Genomic DNA, 14,136 nt, shown 5'->3' with positions numbered 1-14,136 from the left:
TGCTTCTGAGCAGCCTCCTGAGGGGTACAGGGTTTCCTTGAGCTGGGAGGATTACCAAATCCCCCAGTGAAGTAGGAGCAACAGCCCTGCTTTCAGAGCCCAGCCTTGTGACTCACCAGCTTCATGACCTTAGGCAGTTCAGTTTTCTGAGCCTTGGTTTCCTCAAATGTAAAATTGGAAAAGCACCAGTTACCTCGCGAGGCTGTGGAAGCACCCAGCACAGCGGCTGGTGTGTAGACTGCTGGAAAGGAAGTGTCCTTGTTCTTGCACTTCTCTCCCACCAAAAGCTTGTAGCGAATAACCACAGGTAGCCTCAGCCTGTAAAAATGAAGTGCCTACGATTCTTCATTCTCAGGGCAGGGCAGGAGCACACTTCCTGGTGCCTGTGTCCAAAAGTATGTGTTTGCCTTCCTCAGCCCTCCCTGGAAGACAGCGTGACCTGTGCTTGTTTTGGCAGGGTAGAGAAGGCCAGGATACACAAAGCAAGCCTTTGAATCTGCTCACCGTGTGGGATTGGTCGGTGCAGTTTGAACCCAAAGCCCAGACATTGCTCAAAAACCCTCTCTATGTGGAAAAGCCAAAACTGGACAAAGGCCAACGGAAAGGAATGCGCTTCAAAGTAAGATGTCCACATGTCTAAACCCCGTTCAGCTGCCCAGACCCCATGCATGTAGTGATAAAAGATACTTATGGATTCTGTCTGCCAGCATGTTCTCCCCTCAAAGCGGTCTGCAGAGTCGAAACTTGTGATGGTCAAATTGTCAAGGACCATTAGAATCCTTTGCTTTCAGCAAATCACCTTTGCCCTGGTGCAACAGGGCCATTTGCCAAATGTCACAGTGGATGCTGCTGCCCTGGTCATACTCCATGGAATCGTACCTCTTGTCCTGCCTGTGTGTGTGTGTTAGTAGAGTAAAAGGAACACTGAATGTGTGGGTTTTACTTGGCCAGTACCAGTTCATTTATTATAATAAATAGTAAGACTTTTCTTAATGAGCTGTGCCTGTAAACCACGGGTTGCACAACTCTTTCTGTCAAGGGCTGCAAAGTCTCTGTCACAAGTACCCCTCTACTGTTGTAGTACAAAAGAAGCCTTAGGCTGCTCTGCCCATGGAGTAGCCATTCTTTTTTCCTTTACTTAAAAAAAAAAAAAAAAAAAGGAGCCTTAGTAGGCGAACAAGTAGGCATAGCTGTGTTCCAGTGTTTACGAGAACAGGCGCCAGTCCAGATTTGGCCTGAGGGGTGGCCAGTTTGCTGACCTATGCTATGAACCACAAATGTCAGAAACTCATTTTAGTTGATAATCCCAAAGTTGCCTAACTGATGAATTATTTAACTGACATTTCCTAGCTCTGTCTTCAGACCCAGAATTTCTCCCTCACAGAGTCCACAAAAGAGAGAGCAGTGATGGTAAGTCCAAGTCGACGCATGTCACTGCTTTCTCCATGCCATCCTTATCCTGCCTGATCTGGAGGGGCTTCAGAAAGCCTGGCCCTTTCTGGTGTCAGAGTTGGTTCCATTCTAAAGAGGACTGGGGACCTGGGTGAGCTACGGCCAGCAGAGACAATATTGGCTGCTGAACGACTCAGAACGGCCACTCTGCCCTTTTAGGGGCCGCAGGCCCAGGGTGGAGTTTCCCCTTTCTGATGAGCGTCTCCTGCTAGTTTGACCAGAATTGCCCTGAGCCCCAGAACAGCTCGGCCAGAAATCGGTTTTTCTTCAGTGTGTTGTGCCCCCTGGTGGCTGCATGCACATTCTCATGAGCGCCGGATTGACACCACAGAAACTGCCCTGTGCCAGAGTGGCAGGGGACCTCAGAGACAGCGAGGACAACCCCTTGTTTTATAGGGGAGAACCTGAGGCTCTCCCTTCCAATAATGGATTTCATGTCTGTCCTCAGACCGGGCTTTTCTAATCATCTCTTTTCCTTGGGAGATAGAGACAGACAGCCTGAGCTCCAGGAGTTGGCAGGTGGGAAAGGACTGAGCTGAAGGGGTGGAGAATTTCAGGTCGAAATAGCTAAATCACAGTTGGGACGGGGGCGAAAAGAAGCCTTGAAGCCTTTGGGTAAGAAGACCAGATATCAGGTGGGGCGACGCGTTGAGCAGCCTGGTGGCCTGGGGGAAGTTCTGCAGAGACTCCGAGGAAGCAGGGGCTGAGCAGCATGTGGTGCTGCCATGCGAATGCCACACAGGGAGGGACCCATTTCAGTGTGCAGCCTCGGTGTCAGCCGCAGGCCCAGGCCAGGCTTTGGCCTGCGGAGCTGCTGGCATGTCAGCTGCTCTTGAGTACTCTTTTCGCTTAGGAGATAGAAGGGGGCTTCCATAACCAAGGAGAGCTCAGTAGAGAGCCCAGGCTCTGGAGCCAGACTATTTGAACCATCACCTTTGGCACTGAGCAGCAGTGCCTTCGGCAGATTGCTTACCCCTGTGCCTTAGTTTCCTCACTTGTAAAATGGGGCAATGATGATGACTTGGAGAATGATGTGCTCAGTGAATGTGAGTACTGAGCACAGAACCAAGCAGGCAGGAAGCACTGGGTGACGGTTCAGTGTAGTCCCTGCCCTGCCTGGCACATCTTCACGATGGAGAAAAGAGAGGCCACTGAATCCTGGCCTTCATCTCTCCTGAGCCTGGATGGAAAGTCAAATCCTGGTCACCTCCGAGTTGTGGTCTTGTGGATGGTTTTGCTTTCTTTTTAATATTTTTATTCCATATTTCATAATAAGGTAATAATTTTCTTTACAATAAAGAATATTTTTTTACAAGGAAGAAACACTGCTGGAAATATGTTAGAGTTAGAGCAAGCCTGAAAGTTAAGTTGTTATCTCTTCTTCAAATGAATAGGAGCAAAAGAGCTGGACAAACAGCTTCTCCCCATGTTTTTTTACTTCTCATTTGAGCACTGGGGAACCCTCATGACCTTCTGACCACATCCATCTTTCATAACCCTTTCTTTCTTTTTTTTTTTTTTTGAGTCGGAGTTTCACTCATTGCCCAGGCTGGAGTGCAATGGCATGATCTCGGCTCACTGCAGCCTCTGCCTCCTGGGTTCAAGCAGTTCTCCTCCCTCAGCCTCAGGTGCCCACCACCACACCCTGCTAATTTTTTTGTATTTTTAGTGGAGATGGGGTTTTGCCATTTTGGCCAGGTTGGTCTTGAACTCCTGGCCTCAGGTGATCTGCCTGCCTCGGTCTCCCAAAGTGCTAGGATTACAGGCATGAGCTACTGTGCCCAGCCTCACAACCCTTTCACAGTGCACCCCCAAATATAGTACTCTGCTCTGGCCACAGAGATAATTACCAAGGGGGGAAATAGGAAAATGTGAAAATGTTCTCACATTTTCTACTCCTTGCAGGTTGCCAGACAAATCTGGTCAACTTAGCTGGCTCATCAAATTTCTTTGCTCTCACCTGCCTGTTTTCTTTATCTAAAAGAATCTTTATGACTTAGGCTTAAACTCCCACTGGATGTCTGATAAGCTGCTATTTCACCCATGCGATACCATCTTCTGGTAGTCAGCAGTGCCTGCTTGCAGTTGTTGAGAAGATTGTAGTGGTTAACAGCCTGAAAGTTCTCAAAGAGGAAACATCTTTTTCCCTTTAGAACACAAATAGGCCTGAGCCACAAGTTCCTCTCAATCATTAAACTATCTTCAGTTCAACAGCTTTTTCAGAAGTACTTTGTGTCCTGTGGAGCTCCTGTGACAGAGGAGGAGGGCACTGAAAGCTCCTTTCTCTGTCCCAGCATGCCTTTCTGCACAGCTGCCACATGCACCTGCTTTCCCATTGGTTTCTGGTACAGTGTGCACCATGAGAATACACAGGAACACTCCACCTCTGGATGTCACCGTGTGTTAATGAGTGTGCATTCACATGGCAACGCTGATGTCTCTTGGAACTTGTTAAAGCAGGGTTATGCTCTGTTTTTTATGGTAACAACTGTTAACTGTGCCTGTGATGTTAACCAGCGATTTTAATTTGTTTCCTCTCAAAGCATCAACGACAACTTTCTTTGCCACTTACGCAATCTAAGTCATCTCCCAAAAGAGGATTTTTCAGGGAAGAAACAGATCATTTGATTAAAAACCTTCTGGGCAAGAGAATTAGCAAACTTATTAATTCTTCTGATGAACTCCAAGACAACTTTCGAGAGTTCTATGACAGCTGGCATAGCAAGCCCACTGACTACCATGGTTTGTTGTTACCGCATATTGAGGGGCCCGAAATCAAAGTGTGGGCCCAGCGCTACCTGCGCTGGATTCCAGAAGCCCAAATCCTAGGTGGTAGCCGAGTGGCCACTATGAGCAAACTCTTGGAAATGATAGAGGAAGTCCAGAGTTTACAAGAGAAGATCGACGAGAGACACCACAGCCAGCAGGCCCCCCAGGCTGAGGCCCCCTGCCTGCTGAGGAACTCTGCCCGCCTGTCCTCTTTGTTTCCTTTCGCTCTGCTCCAGCGACATTCCTCTAAGCCGGTCTTACCCACCAGTGGCTGGAAAGCTTTGGGAGATGAAGACGATTTGGCCAAACGAGAAGATGAGTTCGTGGACCTAGGGGACGTGTGACCTGTTTGTTGAGTGACTGTGAAAGAGGAATGTGGGAGATTGGGACAGCTGATCCCCGGATTCATGTCACGCAGCAGCTAATGCTGGCCGGGTCCTTAGCCCGGCACTCCGTTGGAGTAAAGCTGGGCCTTCGGGAAAAGAGGTGGCTCTCATTATCGTTTCATGGTTCTAAAAGACTATGCAATTGAAACTGCATCTGTAGTATTATTAATTGGAAGGAATTATTACTTGACCCGTGATAGGGTTGTGGCCGTTTTCTGATGCCTAAGTATTATACAGAGCGTGCAATGGCCAGTTTACCAGAAAGGGCTTCAGTAAGATATTCTTGGACTTGATACTTTCTTCAGACCCTCTTTGTGCCAAGATAATTTATCCAGTCATTGGAAATAGTAAGTTTCTGTGTAACCCATCTCAATTATAGAAGCAAGTTCAGCTTTACGTATTTGTATGGCGAGTTGAAGATTCAGATAGAGGTATTAAGATGTGTGGCATTTACTTAAACCATCACATTTTTTCTTTCTATGCCCCTTTGCCTGTAAAACAGCTGGGAAGTTCCACTGGTGTCATCCATCCTGATGCTTTGCCTGTGGGTGGGGGCTAGTCAGCCACCACCCTCTTTTCTGTGCTGCCAGCCCCAGGTCTTCTTCCGCCTGCTCCACACCACTCGCCGCTGTCCCTCTGCACTCCCTGCCTTGGTGCGCGTAGTCCCAGTGTCTCATTGCCAAACCTCTTGGTTACGCTGTGGGGATCTGTTTCTTTGCCTGACATCCTTCCTGAGGAGCTTCCATTCCTCTGGAGTCTCTCGTTGTTTGGAACAAATCGCTTCGCCTTTTTCTACTTGCCTGCTGAGGATTTGGAGCACTTGTGATTGCGGTTTTCTGCCGCAACCCCTGAGCCAAGTTCCTCACATTCTTTCACCTTTATGGACTGATGGGATTGGGTCACTTTTGAATGTGGCTTTCATAGGAAAGCAGTTTAAACATAAGTATCAGAAGTGATGATTATCATATGATACCTCAGTGATTTTAAAAGCCATAGAAGAAACTTGACTATGCCTGGTCACCTTCTTGGATCTGCTGTCTAAATTATATATATATATACACACACACACACACATACATATATTTTTTTTCTTTTTAATGCAGGAAAGTGTACTTTGTATGTAAGGAGCAGTGTTTTTTTGTTTTTGTTTTTGTTTTTTTGATTTTTTTGTTCTCAGTGGAACCCTGTCAAATCCCATAAAAGAGGAAGAAACCAAAACTCATTAGAATGTTTTAAATTGAATGTTTGCCTTTTTACATATATTTGCTTTTCAGTATGGATCCCAATTTGAATGTTACATGTTTAGAAAAATTTTCTTTTTTTTTTTTGAGACAGAGTCTGGCTCTGTCGCCCAGGCTGGAGTGCAGCGGCAAGATCTCGGCTCACTGCAAGCTCCGCCTCCCGAGTTCACGCCATTCTCCTGCCTCAGCCTCCCGAGTAGCTGGGACCACAGGCGCCCGCCACCTCGCCCGGCTAGTTTTCTGTATTTTTAGTAGAGATGGGGTTTCACCTTGTTAGCCAGGATGGTCTCAATCTCTGACCTCGTGATCCGTCCGCCTCGGCTTCCCAAAGTGCTGAAATTACAGGCGTGAGCCACTGTGCCCGTCCAGAAAAGCTTTCAGTTACTCAAGGGCAATAAGAAAATTTGAGGCCAGGCGTGGTGGCTCACGCCTGTAATCCCAGCACTTTGGGAGGTTGAAGCGGGCAAATTGCTTGAGCCTAGGTGTTCGAGACCAGCCTGGGCAACATGGCAAAACCCCATCTCTACTAAAACAAAAAGTAGCCGGGTGTGGTGGCGCATGCCTGTAGTCCCAGCTACTTGAGAGGCTGAGGTGGGAGGATCCCGTGAGTCCGGGAGGCGGAGCTAAGATCGTGCCACTGCACTCCAGCCTGGGTGATGGAGCAAGACCTCGTCCCAAACAAAGAAAATTGGGAACTGTTGACTAGGAGGAGTTTCTAGGTTTGCACTGAATTGTCTTTTGTGCATACGGTGACTTGTTTTGCTGTTCTCCCCACTCCGTATTAGTGCAGGAGCCAAGTTGGTCTGTTAAGATGAACAAAGGTTGAGGGGAGAGGAGGATTCGTGCATCTAGGGGCCAAACACATGTTCCGTCTTGATTGCCTTAAGAGTTACTAGCAAGGTCAGTGTTAGGCTTGCGATAGGGATTTTAAAATACACTAACTAGTTCCTTAGCTACCTTCACATACATTCTGTAGGCCTTCTTAAATTAGCACTAACCTCCACTTCCTTCTCTGCCCCATTGCCTCCCAAATATGCTATGGAGCTATTTTTGTTACCACATTATAACATGAATATTTATACAGTAGCCTCTTCAGGCTTCGTAATTTTCATTCCAAAAATGCCCGGTGTGATGCTTTACACTCTACAAAGTATGGTTTAAAGGCACAAGGTCATGGCCTTTGTCATAGCAGTTGAATGTGCATTGAAATATTTTTCTATGATTTTTTAAAAATTACAATAGAAAAATAAGCTGTTGTAACGTGTAAGGTCATGACAATTTTTGTATTTATATTTGAAATCAGATTTCTATAACTTGTATTTGTGTACAGAATTCTCAGTGGGTTTATATATTGTGAAATTTTTATCCGAGATTGGGATGTGGATTATGCTTAACAGTGAAAGGTGAAATGAGACCATTTACTTTGTTTAAAATGCTGTACTGTGCAAGTTTGGAAATGTAAAAGAATTTACTGTATATAATTATCTTGAGTTTGTTTATACCTCCAGGTTTTTACACTGAAGATAAACTAACTTTAATTAAATTCAAAACCTTTTTCTTTATAAGGGAATAAGCTGCTGAGCTAAACCTGTATCCATGTGCTTTGTATTTTCTGGATGCACAATGAAAGTTTTTACTTGTATCTCACTGCATCATATCTGATTGCAGAAATTAAAGCACAATTTACAAGCAATGCCGTACTTGGTGTGGTTGGTATAACACATGGAGTAATCCCTTTCATTCTTTCAGGAAATATTGAGCATGTACTGGGTATTTGTCAGGGCCAGTGGGGACAGCAGTGAAGAGTGGAGTTTGTGTTCTTGTGGGGCACAGGGAGTTTTGGTGGTGGGAACCAATAGCCAAACAAATATTTAAAATCTGAGGTGATTTGCAGTTACATGTATATCACAGCACTATTCACAATAGCAAAGACATGGAATCAACCCAGGTGCCCATCAGCGATGGATTGGATCAGGAAAATGTGGTACATATACACCATGGGATACTATACAGCCATAAAAAAGAACGGAATCATGTCCTTTGCAGCAACATGGATGCAGCTGGAGTCCATTATCCTAAGTGAATTAATGCAGAAACAGAAAACCAAATACTGAATGTTCTCCTAAGTGGAAACTAAACACTGGGTATTGGACATAAAAATGAGAACAACAGACACGGGACTCAAAACGGGGATGGAGTCGGGGAAGGGCTGAAAAACTACCTATTGGGTACTATGTTCACCGTTTGAATGATGGGTTCAATTGAAGCCCAAACTTCAGCATCACGCAATATACCCATGTAATAAATCTGCACATGTACCCTCTGCATCTAAAGTAAAAATAAAACATATAGCCAGGCGCGGTGGCTCATGCCTGTAATCCCAGCACTTTGGGAGGCCAAGGCGAGCGGATCACCTGAAGTGTCGGGAGTTCAAGACCACCCTGGCCAACATGGTGAAACCCTGTCTCTACTAAAAAAATAAAATTAGCTGGGTGTGGTGGCGCATGCCTATGATCCCAACTACTCAGGAGGATGAGGCAGGAGAATCACTTGAACCTGAGAGGCGGAGGTTGCAGTGAGCCAAGATCGTGCCATTGCACTCCAGCCCGGACAACAGAGAAGGGCTCTGTCTGGAAAAATAAAAATAAAAATCCTGGGTGATGATACAATGCTGAAGAAAAAATAGGGTGGGGATAGGGTGATTAAAAGAAAAGAGTTTTTAAAAATCCTGAAGTATTATTACCTCTTTGCTTTTTGTGGGGGTCTGTAAAATTAGAATTCTGTTACTCCGGAATAAGAATTGCTGGAAGAGATCTGAGTACATTTAAACCATCTCTGGTTTCATTTAAACCATGAAAGATAGAAAAAGGCTTTGTTTTTGCTTCCAGAGAGGATAAGTGAGCGAGCACAGGGTGAGATGGCTTATGAGAGTAGGATTTGTTTCTAACTCGTTTTGTTTAATGCTTAACTAGATTGAGACATAGCACTTTGTATGTTCTGAGAAACAAGGCTCATATTTCTTTGACCTTTCCTACCTACAGAGGAGGCTTCTGACTCTGCTGCTTGTCCCCATCCCCCTTTCCTATCTGGCCAGGCCCGCACTACTATGTCCAGAAAGCTAGCTCTGAGACATCCTTGGAATTTAATAAGCGCTCATGAATGCCATGTGCTTTTCAGATGTTTTGCTGCTTTGGTGCTTGTATTAAATTCCCAAGTAGTGGTTGTGACTGTAGAGTTTAGCAGCTTCTTGTCTTATTTTCCACATGTGTTTAGCTCTTGTACTTTTGGTGGACTCAGCTGTCTCTCACTCTTGATTTTACTTGTTCCTTGATGTCCAGGTGAGGGCATGGAGGGACTTGGGGAGTAAAGAGTGGAACATTCTCCGTCCAATGTGAAACAGGGTGGGGGGTCGGTTCCTGTCGGGAATTAGCCCCTGTGCCTTCATGCCCCCTATCATTAAGGGAGTTGGGGGCAGAGGGGGTCCTATCTAAAGCCTGTTTTCTGGCCAGGCACAGTGGCTCACACCTGTAATCCAGCACTTTGGGAGGCCGAGGTGGGCGGATCACGAGGTCAGGACATCGAGACCATCCTGGCTAACACGGTGAAACCCCATCTCTACTAAAAATACAAAAAGTTAGCCAGGCGTGGTGGTGGACACCTGTTGTCCCAGCTACTCAGGAGGCTGAGGCAGGAGAATGGCGTGAACCCGGGAGGCAGAGCTTGCAGTGAGCCCAGATCACACCACTGCACTCGAGCCTGGGCAACAGAGCAAGACTCTGTCTCAAAAACAATAAAAAAAATAAAAATAAAAAAGCCTGTTTTCTGAGCTGGGCTTGTGTCCCACTGTGGCTCTAGATTATTTATAAAGGCGTCCCTGGGGCAGGACAATTTGGGGCTGAGCATGCAGCAGATACAAGATCTATAGAGATGCATGGCCTTATTGGGTCCACCTTACACACACACACACACACACACACACACAACACCCTGAAAAGTACTAGCAGGAGGGTGGGAGAGGCAAGACCCTGTTTGTACCGCGGGTTCCAGTGTAACCAGGGACGTGTCCAAGTGCCTACACTTGAGTTTGTTGATAACCAGGCTAGCTGTGGGTAGTGCAAAATCAGGGTTTTAAATATCATATATTGAAAAGTAATTTGAGTGGTTTTATGTCTAAAAACAGGCATCTCAGCTTGTTTTGTGGTTCAGACCCAGGTTCTTTTCTTTTTAAATCCCCTATTACACTGTCTGCCCTTAGCAATTAAAGGATATGAAGTGTGTCATCATATGAAAATATGCACAGTAAGCTTTCTTCAATATATAATCTGTAGGTTAACACACAGTAAGCTTTTTGGACTTGTTTTTTAAAAACTTTCGTTTTGCTAGCCAGTTTCATAAAGGGCTGTCTGGACCTGAATGTTTTTATGAAATCCTGAATGGAGGACTTTTCAAATTGTCCTCGCAGAAGTCTGAGGCACAATGAATGTCGTGCTTACTCATCCCCAGCACTGAAGGGGCACAAGTGCATGCCATTCCTGGGAAAGAAAAGAATGCAGACAGATGGCATTTCATCCTTGGAAGGACCCTGAGGACTCTGCTTGGAATGCTGCTGCAGTAGCCTCCAGGAGAGGATGGAAAAGACCTCTCCTCTCTCCCCGGCTGATGGGGGTGGGGTGGGGTTGGGGGGAAACAGTAGAGATTGGTAGGGGAGGGGCAGGGGTGGACTGGGAAGGGGCACAAGGGAATGTTCTGGAGTGATGGTAGATAGTAGCATTGTATATCTTTTTTTTTTTTTCTTTTTGAGATGGAGTCTCACTCTGTCGCCCAGGCTGGAGTGCAGTGGCGCAATCTCGGCTCACTGCAACCTCCACCTCCCAGGTTCAAGCAATTCTCCCACCTCAGCCTCTTGAGTAGCTGGGATTACAGGCGCCCGCCACCTCACCGGGCTAATGTTTTGGTGTGTATTTTTAGTAGAGACGGGGATTTGCCTTGTTGACCAGGCTGGTCTTGAACTTCTGACCTCAAGTGATCCACCTGCCTTGGCCTCCCAAAGAGCTGGGATTACAGGCATAGGCCATCGCACCTGGCCAAATCTTTCTATTTTTTTTTTTTTTTTTTTTTTTTGAGACGGAGTCTTGCTCTGCCGCCCAGGCTGGAGTGCGGTGGCCGGATCTCAGCTCACTGCAAGCTCCGCCTCCCGGGTTCCCGCCATTCTCCTGCCTCAGCCTCCTGAGTAGCTGGGACTACAGGCGCCGCCACCACGCCCGGCTAGTTTTTTGTATTTTTTAGTAGAGACGGGGTTTCACCGTGTTAGCCAGGATGGTCTCGATATCCTAACCTCGTGATCCGCCCGTCTCGGCCTCCCAAAGTGCTGGGATTACAGGCTTGAGCCACCGCGCCCGGCCAAATCTTTCTATTTTTTAATTTAAAAACTTTTTTTTTGGACAGTGTCTCCCTCTGTCGCCCTGGCTGGAGTGCAGTGGCGCGATCTTGGCTTACTGCAAGCTCCGCCTCCCGGGTTCACGCCATTCTCCTGCCTCAACCTCCCAAGTAGCTGGGATTACAGGCACCTGCCACCATGCCCGGCTAATTTTTTTTTTTTTTTTTTTTTTGTATTTTTAGTAGAGATGGGGCTTCACCATGTTAGCCAGGATGGTCTCGATGTCCTGACCTCGTGACCCGCCCGCCTCGGCCTCCCAAAGTGCTGGGATTACAGGCGTGAGCCACCACGCCTGGCCAAAAAAAAAAAAAAAAAAAACCATTTTTTTGAGACAGATCTTGTTCTGTTTCCGAGGCTGGTGTGCACTGGTGTGACGACAGCTCACTACAGCCTTGACCTCCATTTTGTAGAAATGGAGTCTCACTATGTTGCTCAGGCCAGTCTTGAACTTCTGAGCTTGAGTGATCCTCCTGCCTTGTCCTCCAAGAGTGGTGGGTTTGGAGGTATGAGCCTCCGTGCCCCGTTCTAGCTCTCTGAAGCCAGACTGTCTGAGTCTGAACCCCTGCTTTGCAGCTTACAAACTGTAGGATAACATCCCTCCATCTCCGTTTCCTCATCAGTAAAATGGCACCATGCCCGGAACCCACCTCACTGGAGAGCTGGAGGGTTAAGGATAAGTGTCTATTATAATGTAAATATTCAGTGCATGGAGCTATTATTGTGTATGTGTTTGGTCATTTACATACATCATGTAAACAGAGGGGGGTGTGTGTGTGTGTGTGTGTGTGTGTGTGTGTGTGTGTGTGTTTAAACTTAATCTCCACCCCAGGAACAATTAACATTTGAAGTATCCTAAACAGGAACCTAAGTTCCAAAGGTGGCTACATAAGCACTTCAAATGTTTTCAAAATCTATCCCAGAAGGTTTGTTGAGCAGCACATGGAATGTTAAAAATCATCTTTCAAAGGTGCAGTGAGTGGGTACATGTGGTTAGCTAGAAATATCAAAGAGGCCTCACTCTTACACCTACAGGATATACAAATCCATCAGGCCCAGCAGTACAAATGCACCAGAGCAGAGAACGAGGCCTAAAAACCCTCCACATCACCAGACGGACTGCAGGGTTAGCTGGTCCTGCTGTCTCATTGCATCTTTTTGTTTTTGTTTTGAAACAGGGTCTTAGTCTCTCACCCAGGCTGGAGTGCAGTGGCACAATCATGGCCCACTCAACTTCTGCCTCCCAGGCTCCAGTGATCCTCCCACCCCAGCCTCCCTAGTAGCTGGGACTATAGGTTCGTGCTACTGTGCCCGGCTAATTTTTGTATTTTTAGTAGAGACAGGGTTTTGCCATATTGCCTAGGCTGGTCTCTAACTGCTGAGCTCAAGTGATCCACCTGCCTCAGCCTTCCAAAGTGCTAAGATTACAGGTGTGAACCACCACGCCCAGCCTGTATCTAACTTAAGAGTAAAATTTTCATGCAAGGTATTGTGTGGGGGCCTGAGGACAGAGAGTGGGAATCCTCCACAAAGTCTAAGAACAGGAAATACGACACTTTCTTTTCTTTTGAATTTTTAATGACCAAAACAAAGCACCTAAAACCGCAGCTTCTGAAAGAACCACTTGTTCTTGCCTGTCTCATATCTCTTCAAACTTGACCTTGGCCTCTCGTCGGGCCTTGCGTTTAACAGCAGGGTCTCTGCAGACATCCTTATTGACGACTGTTTTGTCTAAGGGGATATCCTCAGAGTACCTTGTGGGCATTAGGTGATTGTAGTTATAAACTTTCACAAAAGACTTGATCTTTGACCTCTTGACGATCTTCTTCTTGCCCATGGCAGCTGTCACTTTGTGGGGATAGCGGTCAATCCCAGCCACCAGAGCATGGCTGTAGGGGCGATCTGAGGTGCCATCATCATTGCTCTTCACAGTGACGGCTTTGCATCCAGAGTAGCGTCCAGCTAGGACAAGCACCACCTTTCCAGGTTTCATAAATTTGCCCATTTTGGCACCAACCACTCGGGCCTACAGCAAAAAGGCAGAAATTTGGGGCTGTTAACGAAAGTCCAAGGCACCCACTGTCATTGTGAAACACCCCTGCTGAGGAGGTGGTGGTGATGGAAGCAGGGAGCTGTAAGCCTGCCTGCCTCTAACTGCTGACACCAGAAGGATATCACCATTGCCGAATGGCCAAGTTGACTTAGGTCAATCTGTGACTTCCTACCAGATTTACTGGAAATGCTATCATAATTACATTATAGTTGATTTACTGGATATTCAATCATGGTTATATCTGGGGGCCTCCTTGAGGGCATATGAATTCTGCCGGTGGCCTTCTGTCCACCATGGCTCCTGCCTAGGAGCTCTTTGCCTGAGGTCTATATGTCTTATTTTGGATTCCCCCAGAAGCAGGCTCTAGATCAAGGATTTAGGTGCAAGTGGTTTATCTGGGCAGTGTTCCAGGTACGACTGTGAAATGATGGGGAACGGAGAAAGGGAAAACAAAGAATAACAAATACAGTAATGAACGAATGATTACTGTGGGCAACTGGGGCCAGCCCCCTGGGGACTCCCGAGAGACCATGTGGAGCATGTTTGGAATAGTCCCACAGGAGAGTGAGGAAGCTGGGGTACTGACAACAACTCCTCTCCCATTAGTTGAGGGCGGGTTGCTCCTGGGAATCTGTTGGTGTGTGCAGGGACTGCCAGGGATGTGGGCAAGGGACCGCCTACTGCAGTCCATAGCATGGGCTGGGAGATGGACAGCCTTCCTGCCACAGCAAGTTTGGGGACAGCATCTCTGACAAAGCCCCCAAGCCAGGGCACTTGGCTGGCTTGGGCTTAGCCAAGCAC

The 14,136-nt window shown here is 46.8% G+C and overlaps 2 protein-coding genes across 13 annotated transcripts in view; one reads left to right on the top strand and one right to left on the bottom strand.

The window, feature by feature from the left end:
* MTMR12 (myotubularin related protein 12) overlaps positions 1-7,541 on the top strand; it is an 88,409-nt gene extending 80,868 nt beyond the window's left edge. For 9 of the 12 annotated variants that reach the window (XM_073993263.1, XM_073993259.1, XM_073993264.1 and 6 more), the window contains 3 exons: positions 458-619; positions 1,351-1,410; positions 3,996-7,541. In XM_073993263.1, coding sequence (XP_073849364.1) covers positions 458-619; positions 1,351-1,410; positions 3,996-4,565 — 792 coding nt within the window. In that variant the 3' untranslated portion in view covers positions 4,566-7,541. The remainder of the gene's footprint in view (positions 1-457; positions 620-1,350; positions 1,411-3,995) is intronic. The other 3 variants (XM_073993266.1, XM_005556652.4, XM_045393574.2) reach the window with 1 other exon arrangement.
* Positions 7,542-12,848: 5,307 nt separating this feature from the next.
* LOC102118116 (large ribosomal subunit protein eL27-like) lies at positions 12,849-13,314 on the bottom strand. Its single transcript, XM_045393425.3, has one exon. The coding sequence runs from the start codon at positions 13,285-13,287 to the stop codon at positions 12,922-12,924; it is 366 nt and encodes a 121-aa protein (XP_045249360.2). The 5' UTR covers positions 13,288-13,314; the 3' UTR covers positions 12,849-12,921.
* Between the last annotated feature and the right edge of the window lie 822 nt (positions 13,315-14,136).

The sequence above is a fragment of the Macaca fascicularis genome, chromosome 6 (assembly GCF_037993035.2).
Source record: "Macaca fascicularis isolate 582-1 chromosome 6, T2T-MFA8v1.1".
NCBI lineage: Eukaryota > Metazoa > Chordata > Mammalia > Primates > Cercopithecidae > Macaca > Macaca fascicularis.
The sequence above is the reverse complement of the archived record's forward strand: the minus strand, read 5'-3'. Positions and strand labels throughout refer to the sequence as shown.

What these genes read in the sequence shown, in the direction of transcription:
- LOC102118116 (XM_045393425.3), bottom strand. Translation starts at nt 13,287, where the DNA reads ATGGGCAAATTTATGAAACCTGGAAAGGTGGTGCTTGTCCTAGCTGGA.